General features: G+C 38.8%; 1 protein-coding gene across 1 annotated transcript in view; it reads right to left on the reverse strand.

The window, feature by feature from the left end:
* Positions 1–342: 342 nt before the first annotated feature.
* The window catches only part of IGSF9B (immunoglobulin superfamily member 9B), a 3,189,659-nt gene continuing 3,167,094 nt past the window's right edge, over positions 343–22,907 (reverse strand). Inside the window, exon 22 of the mRNA XM_044081131.1 lies at positions 343–2,164. Within this exon, the coding sequence (XP_043937066.1) occupies positions 1,938–2,164 (227 nt within the window). The 3' untranslated portion in view covers positions 343–1,937. The remainder of the gene's footprint in view (positions 2,165–22,907) is intronic.

A 22,907-nucleotide genomic window follows, 5' to 3' on the forward strand; every position in this document is an offset into this window, starting at 1 on the left:
GTTTAGGAAGTGGGCCTTTTTGCCAAATTTGTGCACATCAGATTTATTTAGAAGTGTTGGATGAACTATATAAAATCTCTCACAGTAATCAACTTAATTTACTATTCAGAAGGTGACAGCTGATCTGTGAGATTGTGCACATTTTACATACTGGGATTATAAGAATGTAGTGGTGCATATGTTTGGTAAATGGGTAAGTATATTACACAAGCTGGCAACATTCAGTTGTGACACAGGTTGGTTGTCTAATTTAAGAAACTCCTAAAGTATACTGTTTTAAAACAAGTAATTAGAATTTTGTCAGAGCTGACAAGTCTATCTTAAATGAAAAATATGTGTAGATTTACTAATAACTCTGCCAGCTAAATTGAAAAGAAACATTTTTCCCAATTGATTGCATACATGTACATAAGGAACAGTTTTTGCCTATAAAGGAGATAAATTAGAGATAGACAACCCATCGCAATGTTCAAAATCATACCAGTCCTACACATCAGAAATGTCTATGCAGGTTTATACACCTATGCCATTTCATATTAATACTGATGTAGCCTTGCTGAACATACAGCCCAGAGAGACAGAATGCCTTCCTTTTTGAAAATATGTAAAACAAAAATGCTATTAAGTAGTATAATTAAAGGAAAGGAATGCGAAGGAAAGGAATGCTAATAAGCTAATATATAAAACAATGCCTGTATACTTTTATTTTTAGTTATTTTTTTAAATTATTATGATTGTTTAACTGACCTCAGGGTATGACGAAATGGAACAGTCACTTCCACTATCACAAAGAGGAGAGCAAGATATGCAGATCGCTAGCACTTTTAGGATAGGCCATTATTGACTTTGCTGCTGTAAAACTTATTATTTTCTGACTGCGTTGTCATTTTTTATGTAAGTGGTTAGCACTCATATAATTAAGAAACTGCAGCCAGTCACTTAAATCAAGCCTTCTCACAGGCAATAGTATTCACATTCTTACGGTTTAGATTCATTGTTAGCAATTAACCCTTAGGATTTTTTTATCTTAACATTTCTTCTTTTGAAATCCATAGCTCCTTATGAAATAAAAGTTATCTCTAAAAGCATTTATTCGCTCATTCTAATATTTGCTGTACACTGTTAAAAATATATGTCTGTCATATCCACAAAAAAAGAAATATTATTAAATATATGAATGAAGTAGTCCAAACCTAATAGACAAGGAATTATGTAGGGGAAAAGAAAATTAGTAACTATAACAATATTAGCTGTTACTGTACATTTTTCGAGGCATGACTTCAGAGGTATTTATACACAGGTAATCTCACAATACCTCCTTGCTTCAGTCACTGTCATTAACTACAAACAGTTGTTTCTGTGAGATGAAACTTGAGAAACAAAAGCTTCTTTTGGTCAATGACATGGATTTTTTTTTCTTTTTTCTTTCTCCTTCTTTTTTTTGCAAATGCTATTTGACTTTGACTAACCCATGACAGCTAGACTGTTTACTCTTTATTCCCCTCCAATCCAGTGGTATGCCAGTTTAACCAAGCTAGTGGCCTCCAAACTGGTAACTGAAATTATCATCGGGGTCCACTTTAACTTTTTTTTCTTCTTCCTAAAAATAAGACATTATGAAAGCAGATTGAGCCATAAGGCTGTATTCCAATCAACCTTAGCTCCATTTCAAAAGTAAAAGTTATTATATATTCCAAATAAAATTACTAGCTACTATGCAAAGTGACAGGTCAGCCTGTTAGCACACACACTGACCTGCCACTTATAAATGAGTGTACAAAAATAAGAGAGGAGAGTTAGACTAACATTGCAGTCACTGTAAAATGGACCTATACCCATGATCCCCCAAATTGCTGGCACAAGTCCATTATTTGCAGTAGCTGCATCTGAATGAGGTCCAGTACTTAGTATGCACCTAAGGTTGCCCATGTTGGACATTAAATCAAAGTGGCATGTTCTTGTTGGTCATCATAATCCATACTGGCCAGTATGGCCTTTTGATCCTCAGGCTGGTGCCGATATTTGCCCAGTCCTTCCTTCAGGGCAGAGAGTTGAGCACAAGGGTCCTGGCGGGAGTGTTTCTTCTTCTTTCGGAGGTAGAGGGCTTCTTCAGGCTGAAGTACCTGAGAATTGTGTAGCTGCTGAACCTGGGAGGCTGAGATATCTAGGATAAGAAAGATTTCAGTGAACAATCAGTGGTTAGTATACTCAGCAGGTGTTCTGGATAAAGGTAAGTTTCTTCAAATATGTGTTTCAGTGCAATGCTTATGCACTCATGCATGTACCTAATCACACACGTGTGCATGCACTCACACACACACACACACACACACACACACACACACACACACACACACGCATTCTTCATAAAAAAAACATAAACACACATATACACTACATGCAGTGACAGATCCACAAAAGACATGCATATACATATCACAGATATATCATTCATCCTCCATCATGTTATGTACGTATTGCACATTCATATATACATGAACAAAACATGTAGAAATGCAAAAGGTGTCTTGACAGTACTCTTGGATTATTTGTTATCTCTACTGCTTCAGAATGAGGCATTGAGATATTTAAATGACAGTAAACAAACACAGAACTTATCAATGTAGTTTGAAATGACTGTATGGCCTCCTAACACAAAACATGATTTAAAAAAATCATTTATTTGAAACAACTTTGAGGCAATTTATATGACTAGAGGAAAATTCTAAATCATTTGGAAGCTGAAGGTAATTGTTGATAGGCAATGAGGTGGAGTGAGCATTCATGTCAGCGTACCTAGCGAGTATGTTTACATACTAGGAAGGTCATTGTGCTGAAAAGCAGTGAAGATATGCATCATTAGAGTAGAAGATGGCAAACATGACGCCTCTTTACAAAACCAACATGAACATGATGGTTAAAGCCTCTGGTGGCATACTTCACAATGATACCTTAAAAAGATTACTTTGTTATGACACACACTCAGTTTTGACTATGTAGGTTTCTCAGTGTTAATTTAGGTGAAGTGCATAAATGGTGAATCCCAGAGGTCAAGCCTTGAGTCCACTGTCTTTCCATATAGTTATTAACACAAATAAGAGAAATAAGGTTGTATGTGGATTATGAACTACACAAGTCAAAATAAAATCAGCAGCATTATTATACCATCAGAGAAATCAAAAGGTTTCTATTACATCCTGAAGAACTACAGATCAGCTATAGTTTATAAACAATATCTTCTTCTTCTTCTTTTGGCTTTTCCCGGTTAGGTGTTGCCACAGCTGATCACCTGTCTGCTCATGACTGGCAGTGGAGTTTTACAGTGTTGAGTTGCAAGCCCAACCTTCCACACAGGGCACACACATGCATGCACTCACACCTAGGGCCAATTTAGAGTGTCCAATCCACCTACAGCATGTCTTTGGCATGTGGGAGGAAACCAGAGCACCCGGAGGAAACCCATTTGACCACAGGGAGGACATGCAGGCTCCGCACAGAAGGCACTCCAGCTGAGGATCGAACCGGAGAACCTCTTGCTGTGAGGTGGCAACGCTAACTGCTGCACCACCGTGGCCGCCCAGTTTATAAACAATATAAAGGGAATAAATAATGACATTGACATGTATAGTAATGATTAATTAGTGACAAAAAACAAAATAAAATAATAACCAAGAGAATGTGATGGCTACAACAGATATTTGTTATAAAAATATAAATCAAAAGAGAAGTACAATAATTAGGACAGGAGTTAGTGGAAGTCAGGCTAAAAGCAAAAACTGATATATACACAAGCAACCCAACCCAACACAAATAAAAGTGTGTACAATATATTGGCTGTATGTAATCCACAAGAAAGTTGTCCTTGGATAAGACCAAATGAGTAAGAGCATCAATAGGACCTCACGTCTATGGCTTAAAATTCAGTATTTTGACATTCAGCATTGAAAACTTTCAGTATAATGAGACTCAGACAAATGAGTTTTCAGTATTTTGAAAATTAGGTGTTATGGTCTCAGTAAAATGAAATTCAGTATTTTGAGTTTTCAGTCATATAAAGTAGATCCGGGTTGAAAATGAGTTGAGACAAGACAGCTGTCATGACAGCAAATGGGGAAATCAGAAGGAGCTGAACCTAGAGATAAAGGGTAAATAGTTGAACGGGTTAACAGGTACAAGTATCTAAGAAGTGTGCTTAAACAGCAATTATATTTGCTGATAATGAACTCATCAAGCACTGTTTACCATAGAAAAGACGAGCCAGTACAATTTGTATGCATGTGCCAGCAATGCTTCTTTTTGTGTAGTCTTTTTTGCCACAGTTGTGCAATTGTGCAGTTAGTATATTTAAAGAGTGTGGAGTTGAAAGTTTGCCCACTTTGTTTCATCTGACGGAGTCCTTAAGCAGTTGTAACATAACAACAAAATGTAGGGGAAGTCTGATAGGATTCCTGTGGCTGTTTTTCTTATCAAAGTGTTTACCTAAGTAGAAAAGGCCACAAGGTGGGTAAGGCAGTTTATTTGCATGTCATATTGGGAGGGACAGAGTGCTTTACAGTTAAATCACTTAATGTGTCAGATTTCTGATTTGTAATTTTGTACACTCCATGCAAGAGCATCTTCTATAACTAAGAGATTTTTTGGTGGAATGTCGATTGGTGCAAGATTAAAAGAATTGTAATTACCTAGATGGACCCTGGCAGGAAAGATATTGCTTTCTTTGCTTACTGACACGGCTTCAGTAATGTGCATTTAAGCTGTCTTTGAAACTATATACTAGAATGTTAACTTCATAGTTAGTGATGTATGTTAGCCATTTCTCTGTAATGCATAAGCTTTCTGGATCGCAAAGTTCAGTAAATGTCCTCAGCACTTCTCCCTTACTACATCTGCAATCCACATTAATATGACTAATGTTTAGTCCAGAGGTAGCAGGCCAAGAATGGTTTAGATGGGAGGATAAAAAATGCCCTTTAATACCAGTTGGTGAAGGGGCCAGATTAGATGACTGTCACCATTAGCCTAAAGTAGTTGAAGATAGTAAATGTGATAGAGAATAATCTTTCTAGTACCACTGTACAAGAATCTAGGGGACCTAGCCCAGTTTCCTAGTTACCCCAGAGCAGTATAAGGATGGATGAAATGTTGTTTTCTGTAATTTTGATTTTGTCACTAGGATGTTTTCTATGAAATGAATGCATAGGGATGGGTTATCAGCAGAATGTAGTTTGGAAGGAATGAATCAACAGAGGACATGGGGTGTCAGTGAGGAGGCAGGATGGCGTGTCATTTTTCCATTGCTGATTGCTTGGTAGCAATAGACATAGTTTGCAAAACTGGGATAGTAAAAAGGATTTCAGGCTGGGGAAACTGAGTGAGTGTATAAGTAAAAATTAGGTAGGAAGAACACCATTGTTGCGATGAGGCACTAATGAAGCATGGCGAACATTGGGTGGGTACAAATTACGGGAGAAGGGACTATAGCACAGATTAGAAATACTGAACATGTAAAAGAGGGAGAATATCTATACCAGATGTGACAGTGGAAGGCAGAGGAGGAAGATGAAGGTTGTGAGTGGAAAACAAAGAAGGATGCAGATGTTTATCAACAGGTATTAAGAATGTGAGTTTGAAAAATAACGTTTGGAGAATCAGATGTCATAGAAGAGCAGTAAATGGTGTCACTGTTGGATCTGCATTGATTATTTAGAAGATAAAGCATATAGATAAGCCGATGGTACAGAAGAGTAGGGGATGAAAATAGTGATCCCCAATACAAACTGTTGAATTTCCTGCGGTAGACACGTGTAAATTACATAACATTGAACAGTTAATATGTGAAGGAGGTGGGAGGAGGGTTATTATAGTGGCTACATTTAGAAGTGGAGGAATGAAGGAATATATATTAAAAGGTATATATAAGTGGATATAAAAGGCTGTTTTATTATTTATTTTTTTTAAAGTAGTTGAATATATATATGAGTAAAATAATTAAAGGATCTAAGGACCAGATGGCATAACAGTTAAGATTTTTCACCTTCCATGCACAAGGTACAGGGTTTGATCCTAAGCTTTGACCAATGCCTGCGTGGAGTTTGTCTGTTCTCCCTGTGTCTCTGGGGAGTTCCTCCCACCTCCAAAAAACAAGCTGAGTGCTTCCATCTTAAACTCACCTAAGAATAGAGCTGTGGGCAGCAGCACAGACTCTAGATGGTGCCTTATAGGGGGAAGAGTTGAATAGGCCAACTGTTTTGGGCATCTACTGTGGTGCACAGTATCCTCAAAGATAGTACAACAAAGATCACAAATTGCACACCGTGGCAGGACTAGCCAATCAATGGTGTAAAATATGGCTCTGAGTGATTCGGTCGTGCTAACATCCATCACAAGTGATCATTCAATAAAGGTGTTAAAAAATAGGGATGGTTATTTGCTGGTGATAAGTGGGTTGTGGACCTATCCTGCTCTGGACTATGCCAGGGACCCATGCTAATGGTGGTGGGGGGGTGTATGTTCTCCTATTGCCCAGTGTGTGTCCACCATAAAGCCCAGCAGCCCTGTGTCAATAAGCACTGCCCAGCTTGGGTTATCTGGGATTGCTCTGTTAAGCAAATGCCGGATGTAAAACCAATCAACCTACCAAACACAAACAAAGAAGTTCTACACTCAGTGTAGGTACATTGACAGGATGAGGTTTGAAAGTGGATGACATGATGGTAAGGAGGAGGCTGAACATCCTCTGTATCCAGGAGATAAGATTGAAGGGCAGTGCAACAACACTTGACTTGGGATACCGAGTCTACTACTCAGGAGGAGGACAGGCTAGAAATGGTGTGGGAAATGTAGTGAGGGTCAGACTTCAGAAGATAGTTAGGGATGTCATCAGAATTAGTGACAGACTCATGGCAATCAGACTCCAGTGTAATAACATAGCAGTATTCATAATCTCAGCCTATGGCCTACAGTAGGGTTGTGATAGTGAGAAAAAGCACTTGTTACTTGATAAAGCAGGAAAACATTAATTGGTGGTGATAATAGGTGACCTGAATGCACATACTGGGATAGACAGAACAGGATATGAGAATTGCCTGGGGACACAGGGGTAGGGCAACAGCAGTAAAGAATGAGAGGCCATTCTAGACTTCTGTCTGGCAAATGGCTTGATGATAGTTAACACATAGTTCAGAAAAAGAGACAGTCACAAGATCACATAGAAAAGTGGCCAACATGTAATTTAGGTAGGCTTCTTCCTAGTAAGGAAAGGGCACTGGGGTAGAATCAATGATTACAAAGTCATCCTCAGTGAAACAGTGAAACAGTCAGCCCACAGCATAAACCACTGGTTGCCACAATCGGGTCTATATTATAAGTTCGAAGTTTGAAAACTTTGAATCTCAAATGATCGACATCATTTTATGTTTGATATTTGAAAACGTCGCTCATATGGAGTTGATCATATAAGATTCAAAGTTTTTAGACTTCGAACATATAATATTGACCCGCCACAATCAACTGTAAGCAGTGGCAGAGAAGGCTCTAAGGTTAACAGAGACCAGGCTAAAGACCTGAAAGTTGACTATATTTAAGTAGTGGGGTGTGCAGGGGGGCTTGCCCCCCTACATAGAGCGTTCAGGTAGGTTTTTAGTTTTTAGTTTGTTTATATTTTATATTTGAAAACATCACTCATATGGAGTCGATCATATAAGATTCAAAGTTTTTAGACTTCGAACATATAATATTGACCCGCCACAATCAGCTGTAAGCAATGGCAGAGAAGGCTCTGAGGTTAACAGAGACCAGGCTGAAGACCTGAAAGTTGACTGGAGAGAAAGGACAACAGATCAAGGAATTACTCAGGGCTCTAAAACCTCAAGAAGAGAGGGAAATAGGTGGAGTTGAAGAAGAATGGCAGCTCCTCAAAGCAGCATGTATAAGGGCTACAGAACAGATATGTGGTCAAGCTAGGTATGGAAATAAGGTAGAAAAGAAAAGCTGATGGTGGAACGCAGAAGTCCTGGAAGTCATCCAAAGAAAGGAGTGCAGGAAAAAGTGAGAGACAGAAAAAATGGACCTGGCTAGGAAGGAATACTGGTTGGCTAACAAAGAAGCTAAGAGATAAGTTGCAATAGCAAAGAACAAGGCATCAGAGACACTCTACCAACTCCTAGAAAGGGACTCAGTGGATGGCACAAAGAAACTCTATCAGGTTACAAGGCAAAGACAGAAAGATAAAGGAAATAGTCAGACACCACTCATAAGGGATGCCAGCAACAACCTGATCACCAGTCTGCAGGATATCAAAGGCAGTTGGAACGAGTATTTCCAGCAGCTTCTGAATGAAGAAAACACATAGACTGTAGTACCCAGACACAACCTAAGGCGAGGGAAGAGGAGAGCCCATTACAGAAGAAGTTAGAGCAGCACTAAGGAAAATGAAGTCAGGCAAAGCAGCAGGCTCTGACGAGGTCACAGCAGATATGATGAAGATGCTGGGTGAGATAGGGGAGAAATGGCTCCTGAGGGTACTAATAGCAGTGTGGAGAGAAAGGTGTATCGCAGATGACTGGAGAATAAGCATACTAGTGCCAGTGCTCTAGAACAAAGGGGACATTAACAACTGTTAGCAGTATAGAGGTATCAAACTCATATCACACAAATATGCAGAGTAGTAGAAAATAAGCCTGGAAATGAGCAGTTCAGATTCAGATCAGGATGCAGCATAACAGACACAATGTTTGCAGTGAGGCAGATACTTGAAAAGAAGCTGAAGAGTTCAATTAGGTATTTCTTGACTTGGAAAAGGCAAATGACAAGGTCCCACGAAAGGTGATTTGGCCACTCCTACAGTGGTTCTAAGTCCTGGAAACATTGGTAGAGTTAGTGCAAGCTACGTACAAGCACCCAATAACTCAAGTAAGAACAGTTTTCTGTCTCATGGAGGGGTTCCCAGTGGAAGGTGGTATGCACCACGGTTCAGCTCTGAGACCAGTGCTGTTTGCACTAGTGGGGGACTACATTAGCAAACACGTCAGAGGGGAAAAAAATCAATAAAAGTTGCGATATGAAGATGACATGGCATTCCAAGCAGACTCTGAGCAAAAACTTCAGCAAAGGGTAGAGGAATGGAATTCAAAACTGAAGGCACATAGGATGAAACTGAGTACATATAAGACAGTTGTAATGGCAGAAAATGGGAGAAATTGGATGTTGAGAATTAAGATAGAAGGGAAATTTGTGGAACAGGTTAACAGTTCCACGTATCTGTAAGGGGTGGTTGAGGAGAACGGAAATCTGAATGAGGAGCTCAAAGCTAAAATCAGAGGGGCTACAGCCACCTGGCACAGTGCCAGGGGTAGTATATGACAGAAGAATGCCAAAGAAGCTTAAAAGTAAGGTGTACACAGCAGTGGTGTGACAAGTACTACTGTATGGTATAGAAACCTGGGCAGTAAAGGCAGAGCAGATGAAGAAGTTAGAGGTGATGTTTAAGTGTCTGAGAAACATGGTAGGGTGCACATTGTGGGACAGATGAAAGAAATGAGGACATCAGAGCAGAATCCCAAATAATTCCATTTGGAAAGAAGGTCAAAGAGAACAGACTATAGTGGTTCATGCACATGTGCAGGAAAGCGGAAGACAATCTGGTGAAGATTTGGGACAGACAGGAAGAAGACAAGAGGAAACAGGGGTGCCCAGCAAAAGAAGAGGGTGGATTATGTGAAAGAAGATCTGCAAACAGTCAAGCATGACTGTTGAATAAGGTAGGAAAGTGGCATTGCACAGGGTGACAAGTGACACGATACCCTGACCCCATGTAGAAAATGGGTAAAATGGGGTTGATGATGATAATGATGAATGAGAGATGATTGATAATAAATATATAAGTAATGCTATGGGGATGGATTAGATATGAGATGGGAAGGGCAGTGAATGGACTCAACTCAGTGCATAGTGCAGAACACTCAACTCATGTGCATTCACAAGACAAGAGCAAAAAGAGCTTCATGTCAGACACAAAAGAGCAGAAACATGTTGCTGGCATGTTTCTAAATGCCATGTGTCTGCTTAAAACTTTTTATTTTGTAGTTCATTGTTCAAATGTATATGCATGGGTAACATAGCTCAGTTGTATTTTAGTTCAAGTAAAGAAGTGTATTGTCTAATCTGACTGGCCTGCGGCATCAATTTAAGGGTATATGAATTGAACTTGTTATTTTCCTCTTAGTTTCTCATATCGCTCAGCTTAATTGCAGATGTGTAAATAACAAAACTAACACCTTTGTTAGTCCTACCACACAAACTGGTCTAAATAGCCCAATCCCTTCCTTAATAGTACATACAGTAAAAACCTGCTATAATGGATGGGCAGTTTCCTATCATTTCACTGCCCAGCTTGATTGACATGGGCATCCTGAGACAATGTAATAATTGCCTCATGTATACTGACAACCATTTACTCCTAAAACAAACAAATACCCTATGTGACAGGTGTAATTACACTATAAAATTGGAATCAGTCCTCTCACGTAACAAAATACTCGACATCAAACAAGTTGTCAGCACACAAACTTCACCTCTCACACAAAATGAGGTCATAACACATAAACCCACATATGTGGAGGTACTCACTAGAATCCTGCCAAAAGATCATAGACCTCTCAAATGTAATCTACTTGCACACACTGCTATGTAAATAGAAACTGCTACATATAATAACAGATATGCCAGTGTCTCAGCAAATAAGCCCCTAAAGCAAAACACCTCAAATCCTAATGTCTTGGTCATGGGTGACTCCATAGTGAGATACACAGATATCCCCCTCACCAGGCTGGATAAGGATATTGTCACGGTCAGCTGCCTGTCAGGTGCCAGGATCTGTCAAATCACACGTGCGCTCAAGTCAATCAACAACAAGTACAGTTCACATCTTGTAAAGTCCTCTAAAGCTAATTACAGAAGTAAAATAGCATCCTAGCTAAGGATAATCATAAGGCATTCTTTAACTATGTCTGAAAGCTAAAAGGGAATGCCCAGCTATGTGCCAAACTGATAGTAGATGATACCATTCATACTATACTGGAGGAAATTGCCAACCTGGTAGCTGACAGATTTGGTGCAAACTTCACCCCCCTATCCCCAGCAGTCATACCCCAAAGCATACCTGACACCAGTCCTCTGCCTAGTATCTCTAAAGATGAGGTCATATCTGCTCTCTCCAAGGCCAAAAACACGGCCTCAGTGGGACCAGATAACACCCCAGGTTGCTTATTAAGTACTCTAAACCAGGACGCAGGGGGCCAACTTGGCAATCTCTTTAACCATAGCCTGAGAACTGCCTTTGCTCCAGAAGAGTGGAGAACAGCAACAGTAATCTCCATGCACAAAGGGCACCATCAACTGGCTTGGGAACTATAGACCCATAAGTCTAACCAGCCTCATCTGCAAAGCCATGGAAAGAATCATCATGACATTATCAATAAGGACATAGATGACCTTCAAACTCTAGACCCAGCCCAGTTTGTCTTTGTTAGGGGTAAATCATGCTTATTAAACCTAACAGACCTCTTTGAGAAAGTCCCCAAAGACCTGGATGAAGGTAAGACAGTGCATACTGCCTATCTCAACCTAGCCAAGGCTTTTGACACAATCCCTCACTCAGGTATCATTGAGAAACTCTTCCAGCTTGGGATTAACCCTTATGTCACTAGATAGGTAGCCAATTGACTGACTGACAGAACACATACTGTCAAAGTTAGTGTCTCCACCTCTACCAGTAGACCCATCACTAGTGGTATATCGCAAGGATCTGTGCTGGGCCCTTTGCTCTCTGGAATCTATTTCTCAGAAGTCCAGGCTAAAATAGATGGCCTTTGAATTACCAAGTTCGCTGATGATTGCAAATTGGGTGCAATAACTGAGTCCCCCAATGATTTTAACATATTACAGGAGGGGTTAACACAGACAAATGACTGGTGCCAAAGTAATGGTCTAAAACTAAATGTAAAAAATGCATTAATATCCCTTTGTCAAAACAGAATTCCTTGATAATTACAACATTTACAGCATGCCCTAACTTCAAGCCTAGTGGTGTGAGATCTGGGAACACAGGTAGATAGCAATTTGAACTTTGACAACCAAGTTTCCACAGCAGCAAGGAAAACCTTCTACGTTGCACATATTATAAGCAAGAGCACCGCACTGAGGTATAAAGATGTTATAACTCCACTGTACTCAACCCTCATCAGACCATTAATAGACTACAATGCTCCCCTCTGCATGTACCTCTGGGACATCTGGCTATATCCAACTGAAATGCCAACAGTGAATGTGACGTCCCTTACTATCCTGGGTCAGTAACAAAGGAGCTTCAATCCTCACTACTGACTCCAATGTGAAACTGTCACTTAAACAGGAGTAATATTTCACAATTTTCCCCTAAGAGCATAACAGGAACATGCTATATAATTTGGGACAGTACTTCATACTTCTGTCCACCCCTACTGTAACTCCTTATTACACACTTCAAAGCAATGTGTCCCCATTTAAGACCTCTGATACACTATCACCCAAAGTAAATTTAAATCACACATTGCCAAACACTTCTGGGAAAGCCTGACACAGTTTTCCAGCTGTGTCCCTTCCCCAAAATAATATGACAATGCTGCTAACAATCAGAGTGCCTTCTTGCCCTTCTAAAGGGGTGTCCAATTATGAAAATTAAATATCAAAATAAATGATAGCTATGACCAGAGCAGCCAGGCTTTCAAGGGGACCTGGGGAGTATCAAACAGGTATAAGCACTCTCTAATTTGTAAAGAACACACTGATTTCCAGCCACAATGTAAAGTAATGAAAAACATTTAATAAGAAGAAAAATGGTTACAAGAATGTAAATCAATAACTTTCAATAAACACCAGAATTCAATCACCAGAAATGTAAAATTAAACTGTAGGATAGAAGTCCATCATTTTAGAAAAACTCTATCTTAATAAGTAAGATTTCTTAATCTAACTAGAGAATACTGTCCATGATCTATTCTATCACATAACAGCAAGGCAAAGGAAGGCTTACAGTTTCAGGTGAGTTCTCTTTTCTTCAGGTATCACTGCACAGCACTGTAAATGACTCCAACTCTTCACAAACTGCTCTTCTTTACAAAACTTGACTAACTGCACAGCTTAATAGTCTAAAATGTATATTTTAAAAATAACAGTCAACTGTTTGAAAAAGTTATTTTCCTGTCAATCAGCTGTTCAAATAATCACCTAGCAACCGGGAACATTCTAATCAAATTCCTACTGTTCAGCTGATTCTCCACAGTACTTTAGAAACTACCTCTCAAACATGCACAATTACAAATGTATCAAAACACTGACAGATTCTTTAAACATTCTGTTTCAACAGGGAAATTCTCAACATTTTAAAAACGTATTCACAGTTTCACAATTAGACATGCTGGCATACAATACAAGAATCAAACTGACAAACTAAAAACTTTTAAAACAAAAAAGCGAGTAATAAAGACGGAGCGGTATAAACAACCAAATACTGTTTAATGGGCGTTTTCAGAAAAGGCAATGCTTCTTCATCAGATACAAATCTATCAATTAACTAGCATTATATAGACAATCCATAAGCAACTTAATCATTCAATTAAAAATGTATTTCTTAAAAACAACTAACTTTCAAAAATGATCAGCAAAACACAAGTACGCTAACAGTAGCTAACATACTAGAATCGGGCAGCCAAATGTGTAGGAAGCAAAACATTAAACCCACGGTATTTCAAAATTAAATTATGCTATTAAAATACATTCTCTGTACAGTTCTAAATAAACCCTACTTAAGAAATATCATAAAACTTAAAATAAACATTCATTTATAAGCTTATGTATACATAAGGGCATTGTGGTTAAAATCACTTATTGGTAAATACTTGCTCTACCCTTAACTGCTATGATAAAGATGTCAAACCTTTGAAACAGGGTAACTCTTAAGGGATAATTAATTAAATAATCCTAGGCAACAATAAAAAACAAGAAATAAATAATATTAGAGGAAAACTAACTATCTTTTCAGGGCTAAATATTTAAGAATACATTTAACAGACACATGTTCATTTAGCACAGGAGGTAGGTAGGCTGCAGTTCTAATTTGCCAGCCTAGTTCTTCAGTCTCTAATTTTAGTTGCCATGGACCACCTCTCTGGTCAGCTAAAATCTGTTTTAATATTGCAAATTTAAAACTGTGGTCTGGAAATGTGATGATATGCCTTGCAAGGGCATTATTAGTGTCTTTCTTGCCCATAGCATGCTGGTGTTCATAAATGCGCTGTTTTATTTTTCTTTCTGTTTTCCCAATATAGAAAGCAGCACATTTTTGACAGCATGCAGAGTAAACCACACTTTTCGTTTCACAGGAATATCTGCCATAGATTTTATAGAGCTTATCCCTAATAATGACTTGGTTCCCAGTATCCAAAAAGGTACAGTAATGGCAAGCACCACACTTAAACATCCCTGTAACTCTACTCGATACTGCTTTGTTTTGATATTCAAGAAGTGTTTTGAGGTTAACCCCTCGCCTATAAGTTATTTTGGGTTTTTCTCCAAAAAACTTCTGGAGACCCGTGTATTCTAAAATTAAGGCCCAATTCTTATTTAAAATTTCTGTTATAGATGAATAGTCTAAGCTAAAAGTACATAGAAAACTAGTATTAAATCTATGAACTTCCGTTCTACTTGTAGTATTATTTTCATAACCAGCTTCATTACTGCTTTCAGAGATGTTGTTATCAAGAAGGGGTTTAAAATACCCTGCATAGCTCTTAGTGGTAACTTCGCAGAAGATTTTATCCACCATAGATAGGGGATAACCTCTATTGACAAACATGGTTTTCAGGAGTTCGCATTCATCAATGAATTCACTTTCATCCAAAATCATCCTAGCTGCCCTCACCATCTGGCCCTTGACAACCGCTCTTTTTTGGTGGTAAGGGTGACAGCTAGTGAAATGGAGAAATGAATTTGAGTATATCGGTTTGCTGTCTATAGTACTTCTAAACCTACAATTGCGCACATCTTTAAACAAATGAATATCGAAAAATTCAATACTATTCAATTGTAGATTGTACGTAAATTCAAAAAAGTCAGTAAAAGTGGAAATAGTGGTAATGAACTCCTTAATCAATTCAATAGGGCCTTTCCAGATTAAGAACATATTGTCTTGGTAATGAGTGTACCAAGCGACATTGTTCTGAAACAGGTTATTTTTAAATAGGAAAGTCCGCTCCCAGTATGCCATAATGCAATTGGCGAAGCTCCCACCACAGGGTGACCCCATTGCCACCCCTGTTTTTTGCAAATACATTTGTCCATCGAAGAGCATATAATTATTTGACAAAACAGTCTCCAAAAGGGTTTCAACCACATAAATAATATTGTCACTAACATGCCTCAACTCCATAAAGTCTCTAATCCATACCAGACCTATACTTTGGGGTATGACCGTATAAAGGTCCGTAACATCTATTGTGAGGAACACATACTCTTGGTAGAAAGTAATTTTATTTAGTTGAGTTAGAAAGGTCCAAGAGTCTTTGCAAATTTGCGGCTCTTGCTCCACTAAGAATCTTAGAATGCTATCCACATATTTTGCACAACCATAAGTAATCGAACCATGCCCATCAACAATCGGTCTAAAAGGGGGGTCATACAATGCAAGTTAATCTGAGAATATACACAAATCTCCTGCCAGACATGCTAACACAGATGACAAGTTTTTTTCAATTTCTTCACAACCTCACTAGACACCTGCAGCAGTTGAAGTGACCACAGAGGTTTCTCACCAAGAAAATACAGGGCCTCCAAACCATGACTTACGTGGATAGACTGAAAGTGCTGTCACTGTTCTCTGTATTGTATAGACTTCTGAGAGATGACTTGTGCCTGGCATACAGTACAGTCTCTGACACTGCCATGATGGATATGCTGTACACCTGCAGGCCAAATGGCACAAGAGTCACTCACTCTAAGAATCTTAACCTAGCCTGTGACATTAACAGATCATGCTAGAGAAACAGATATATGTCCCAGGGATTGCCGCTACTCTGGAATAAACTTCCAGTCCTCATGAAGCAGAGCTCCTCACTGACTCTATTCAAGTGCAACCTGACAAATGGATGGAGGTCCACAAATTCACCCCAGGGGTGGCACCCATGTTCCTCATGAACAGAGTTATAGGTGTTTATCATAGACTCGCTCTGCAAATTACATCCATCTAACCAAGGACAGTTCAGGCAACCCAGGATTAACACAGCTAAGCTTGTAAGGACTCTAGGGCTGGCAACCTAGCAACCTCCTATGAAACTATATTACATTACTATGATTAAATAAACCACATTCTATAAAATCAGACTTCAACCAAATAAGCATTAGACTAAATGTTTTTTTTTCATTGTTCACTATATCATGTTTCAACTAAATTAAAGGGAGCAATTAATTCAGACTGTATTCAATTAGCACAAGAATATTTAATGCTATACAGCCCATATTTTGTCACAGACTGCATGATTCAGTATTCCTTTAAGAATAAACATAGTCTGGAGTTCAGTTGTGAGTGGGTGAGATTTCACAATTGTAAGCAAAGGCTTCATGAAGAAGAAGCTTTCTATGTGCCTCCTGTATTCTAAGGCTTCTCTGCCTAGGCCAGAAATAATGAACACATCTCTTCCATTCCAGATGTGCTGTGGTATTAGAAGTACAACTTCTTTAATTTTTGCTTCTTGTGCATAGAAAAGCCATAAAAATATTCTGTTGTGTTGTCTGTACTGTAGCAGATGTCTTTCAATTATTACTAACAGAACAAAATGACTGATCATATTTGGGCACTTAAACTTATTGTGCAGGTATTCCACTTTGCATCTAACTGACAAATCCACCACACTAATTTATTTTATCCCACAGAGAAACTCACAGTTTACTCAAAAGTATGTCTTTTCACTGTGTTAAAACATTAAATTCATTTTTTTTTCTTTGGATAATGTTTATCCACTATTTGGGTTGATATGGGCATATTGTTCATCCTGTATGGATTCATTACAATCATAGACAATGAGCTGAGAAAATAAAGACATCCAAGAGCCAATGGGTAAGCAACCATTCTTTTTACTGATTGCCAATAAGATAAAGTCATGTGACATTCTGCATGTACCACAGACTTGTGGGATTGTTAAAGACACAATGCACTATACATTATTATGGTGTCCATTTAGCAATTAATATCTTGGAAGATAAAATACACCCTATCAGGCATTCAGAAGTCTGTGATTCAAAGCTATGAGCTGTGACGGGTCCACAGGGATAAGCCAGAAAATATCTATTATGCCAAGTGTCATCATATTGTAGTAATTATGATGGTCCTGCCTGTACACTGCAAGCTGTTGGACTGGCCACCAAAGGCACATCTACTTGGCAGTAAAGAAGCTTTCACTAGCTCATACTTCTCCTCTTAACCATAATACATCAACCTGACTACTATCTCCAGATTTTGTTGTCAACATCAGACTTCAACATGATCTGATATTAGGTTAAGCATTAGACTTTTTCATATTTTATGAAGTCTGATAAGTCCAAAACCTTTTAAAAACTCTTACTAATGTATAGATTTTGGTGTCTGTTTGTAGTAACTGTTTTCTATTTGTATTTTCAAATAATTTCAGCCTAGCCTGTACTATTCCTGTCTTGTTCCCTCTCCTTGTCCTTCTCCTGTCCTGTCAAAAAAGATCTTTCTTCCTTTCCTGTCCTATCATACTTTATTAATTTATCATTTTTGAATATTGAAAGTTATTTTTATAATTGTATAGTCATGGACTAAGACAATAAAGAAAAGGCCTTTGAATTAAGAAATACCATCCGTGTGCCATAAGATTTTGCTACCAAACTTACACCACCTACATTTCATATGTCTTGGTTTTCAATTAAATGCCGGATGTTCCATTTGTAAAAAATTTAGTTTCTGCACCATGCTGGACTGTAGGAACAAACTTGTCTTGAAAGGTCTTCTTAAAGGCAACTCTATTAAAGACAAGGATGAAAAAGAAAAACTGGAGAAAAGAAAGGAGAAATCTTTTCTAGAGGAGACAGAACAACATATCCTAGAAAAGTAGTCTCCCAGGTAGTTATTGAGGCTATTGTTGCCTTCTCCATGGCCATGATTCTACATTCTACTTTTTCCTTCACTTCCCTCCAGACAGGGGATGTTGATGTTGACAGACTGTGCTCCAATGTCGAGAGTGGGAAACTTCTCCTTAGAATAGGAGCTGTATCAATATCTAGTTATCTATCTTCCAGACTAGCATCTCCCATGTCTGTTCTTCTCAAGATAACTGGAATAAGATGATGACAACTTTCATCAAGGTTCAACTTCACCTTGAGAGAAAATCAAACTTTTTGATACTTTATTTTCTACTGCAAGCCCAGTTTCAGTGCCAGAAATCTGAGAAGCAGTTTCAGAACCCATTTCAATAAACTTGGCACCTTTGGATATGCCTTCCTTGGTGTCAGTGCTCTTTGAACTGCTGGATGCATTAGAGTTAATGCTGCTGATGCTCACCCCCACTAGGTTTGACAGGATTGGTACTCAGGAGTTGCTGCTTGCTTTGGCTGGGATGGCTCCTGGGCTGCTGTCATAATGATCCACTCAGCATTCGATCTTTTGATGCAGAAGCAAATTCTCGCTAGCTTGGCACCAGGACTGTCTATGTCAATATTCAGCATTGAGCACTGGCACAGATCTCAGTAGTGTTACCATCAGCAACAATGGCTTTAGTCCTTACCACCTCAGTGGTACCTTCAACACTGAGGAGATTGCTGAGGATCTTTGAGCAGGAACCTGCATCTACTCCATTGATTCCTTCCTTTCACAGTACTGAGTTTAGTGCCCAAAGCCAGGGACAAGGACCAAAAGGACAGAGAAGAACTTTTCATTCTGGGTTAGACTGTCCCCAGGGAAGCTTGGATAACTCCTGTGTAAGTATTCCAAGAAAGAGAGCATGTTGGAGGAAACACATCAACTCCCCTCTAAAGTCTTTCACCCCAAAAATAGATGAAATGGAGGCTTCATGATTGGCTTCCAGAAGCCTCCAAATTTGGAGAGATTTTAGAAATGATGGACTAGAGGAGATCATGGCCAACTGACCCCACCTCCCAGAGGTAGAAGCCTTCAGATGCACACTCCCAGAGACTTGAGTGGTACTACTGAATACAACGATAGATAGCGTCTGCAAGAGAGCTTCGAGGGAACCATAACTGCCAAACCTGTTTCCAGCAAGCATGGCAGGGTGCTGTGGACCTCCAACAATAGGTCACATTGGAGTAAGGGACCATATGTGGATTATTGTGATTTCAGCAGCCACCAGATGGGGAGGCTTCTGATGATGCCCAAGCCAATCACTCTACAGAAAGAGGCTGCAGGATGATGGATTGGTTAGAAAAGTACATTTCTGCATCCAAGTACATTCTCTGTTAAGGCTATGAACTATAAGGCACACATGATATGGTTTCAGCTCGATGTATAAGAGAAAACACTAGGAATTCTAAAACAGTCCCCCTCCCAGCAAATGGGGCATTGGGGAACTTCACCTACTCATTGTTTTTGTGAGTGAGATTCATTTTGCATAAGCACCTCCTGTTTCCATTCCAGGTGCAGAGGTGGCCTACAGAAATGGGGAGGCAGATATAGAGAGGAGGAGACAATGAAGTGGTGAGAGAAATGGAGGAAAAAGTCAATATCAAGACCAGAGAATGCATGCAGGATTCTGAGGGGATATTCCAAAGAAATCTGTTTGATGGAGATAAGTCAGCAAATGATGGATGTATAATTACAACTCTCCAGTCAGGAGAGTTGCAGGATGATTTATTTAAAGAAATGTTGATGCAGAGTGAGCCAGAAAATGAGACACTTCCTGGGAGACATTATGGATTAAATACAAAAGGAGAATGTAGAGACAATCCTGAAGAATAGTGTGAGATGGAAAATAAAACATATGCAGAGAAAGTGAAAGAAGGCAAAAGGGAGCAGCAGAAAATGAAAAACAGACGTATGTAGCAAGAATTAAAAATAAAGAAGACAAAGAAATGGGCAGGTTTGAAGTATTGGACAATTTAATAGTTCATTTGGGTGTAAAAGCACACAAAGTAAGAACATTTATTCTTGTTAACAAAGACACATTTTGTGACATTATATTTGAGACTCTTTTCAATGGAAATTTTTCTTGGAGAATATGAAAGAAAGAAAGACTGCAACTCGTGGAATCTTTATATGATAAAAGCATTTAATAGGGAAACAAAAAAAGAAAATCCATGTACAATTTTGAACAGAGGTAGAAAAACTGACTTTGAAAAGACAGTTAAAAATGTTATGCAATTAAATACATACTGGACATTGCAAAAGTTTATGATAAAAGGGGTGTTTGGACAGGCAGATGGGATTGTAATATTGTGTTAAAATAAAAAAATTATGCGTATTCCAAGCACAATAAATGCGGAGGAGAATAGGGTCTTGTAAAATACTGGGGACAACCAAAAATGTGTTTTTTTTATTTTGGAAAAGAAGAACATTTGATAAGTAACCGTGATTAAACAAAAAGTTATATTTGTAGGGATATGGAACATGATGAAAAATATGTGAATTGAAATGTTACAAATGTAACAAAATGGGGCATTTATCGATGGATGGATGGCAAAAATGAAAATAAGAGTAAGGAAACATAAAAAGAAAGAGAAGAAAATGAATAAAGAGAAGACATTTTAGAAGTAGTGCAAATAAAAGAAAAATTACACGAGAAAAAATAATCAAGCAGACATAGAAGAAGGCTATGAAATAAGTGTGAAGAAGACATAAATTGGGAGATAGTAAAATAAAAAAGGAATTCTATTGGCAAAAGGGTAAAGGCCAGAAAAAATAAAGTTGTTGTTGTGTCTTTCGGCTTTTCCCGGTTAGGGGTCGCCACAGCGGAACTCCGGTCCGCTAATGATTGGCAGCAGATTTTTACGTACCGAGTTGCCAGCCCTGATGCACAACCTTCAACGAAGGTATGCCCATTCACGCATGTCTCCACACAGAAGACGCTCTAGCTGAGAATCGAACAGGACGTCTTTCTGTGAGGCGGCAACGCTACCACAGCACCAAAAAATAAAGTACAAGTACAAAAAAAGGAAATAGATGAGAAATATATACAGCTATTGGTTGGGGGATGGTAAAATGGCTAGGATGTTTGACTTACAGATACAAGGCAGAGTATTTGATTCTCACCTTTGGGAGGGAAATTGGCTAGGCTTAGACAGGCTCATTAAGGCAAATAGTCTTGCATATAACTATAAACATGTGAAACCACGTATCTAAGAAAATGGAAAATTACAATTTTAGAGTTCTTTCTGTAAATATGAATAGTATTAACAATATAGTTAGAAAAACAGAGATTTTGGAGTGCCATAATAAGTGCATATGCCATATTCAGTAGAAATACAGTAAAGATATTAGATGTAACTTTAGTAAAAATGTGAATATTAACCATTCATCATCTTCTTTCGGCTGTTCTCGTTAGGGGTCACCACAGCAGATCACCTGTTTCCATTTCTTCCTGTCCTCTGCATCTTGCTCTGTCACACCAACCACCTGCATGTCCTCTCTCACCACATCCATAAACCTTATCTTAGGCCTTCCTCTTTTCCTGTTACCTGGTAGCTTCATCCTTAGCATCTTTTTCCCAATATACTCAGCATCCCTCCTCAGCACATGTCCAAACCAACGTAATCATGCCTCTCTGGCTTTGTCTCCAAACCTTCCAACCTGGGCTGACCCTCTAATATACTTATTCCTAATCCTGTCCACCCTCGTCACACCCAGTGCAAATCTTAACATCTTTAATTCTGCCACATCCAGCTCAAACTCCTGCCTTTTTGTCAGTGCCACTGTCTCCAACCCATATAACATAGCTGGTCTCACTACCCCCTTGTAGACCTTCCCTTTCACTCTTACAGGTACTCGTCTGTCACAAATCACTCCTGACACACTTCTCCACTCACTCCATCCTGCCTGTACTCTCTTCTTCACCTCTCTTCCACACTCACCGTTACTCTGAACTATTGACCCCAAGTATTTAAACTCATCCACCTTTGCCACCTCTACTCCTTGCATCCTCATCATTTCTCTATCCTCCCTCTCATTCACACACATATATTCTTAGTCCTGCTGACCTTCATTCCTCTTCTCTCTAGAGCATATCTCCATCTCTCCAGGGTCTCCTCCACCTGTTCCCTACTCTCACTACAGATCACAATGTCATCTGCAAACATCATAGTCCACGGGGACTCCTGTCTGATCTCGTCTGTCAACCTGTCCATTACCATTGCAAATAAGAAAGGGCTCAGAGCTGATCCTTGATGTAACCCCAACTCCACCTTAAACGCATCCATCACTCCCACCGCAGACCTCACTGCTGTCACACTACCCTCGTACATATCCTGTACCACTCTTACATACTTTTCTGACACTCCTGACTTCCTCATACAATACCACAACTCCTCTCTAGGCACCCTGTCATATGCTTTCTCTAAGTCTACAAAAACACAATGCAACTCCTTCCGACATTCTCTGTACTTCTGAATATTAACCATTATAGATCTAAAATGGAATGAACAAGTATATAAAACTATAACATTATATGCTTATATTAATTATAAAGAAGGGAAAGCTTATTTCATCAGATTTTATGTAGTTATAATATGAATAAAATAATAACAGGAGACTTTAATTGTGATTTAAGAGGCAGGCATAAAAAGAAAGGAAATGATATAAGAAAAATGTTAGAAGTTATAAGATGTGGTAAGTTAAAACTTTGGGACAGAAA

This window comes from Protopterus annectens, chromosome 8.part0 (genome assembly GCF_019279795.1).
Source record: "Protopterus annectens isolate FY-2018-M chromosome 8.part0, PAN1.0, whole genome shotgun sequence".
Taxonomy (NCBI): Eukaryota; Metazoa; Chordata; order Ceratodontiformes; family Protopteridae; genus Protopterus; species Protopterus annectens.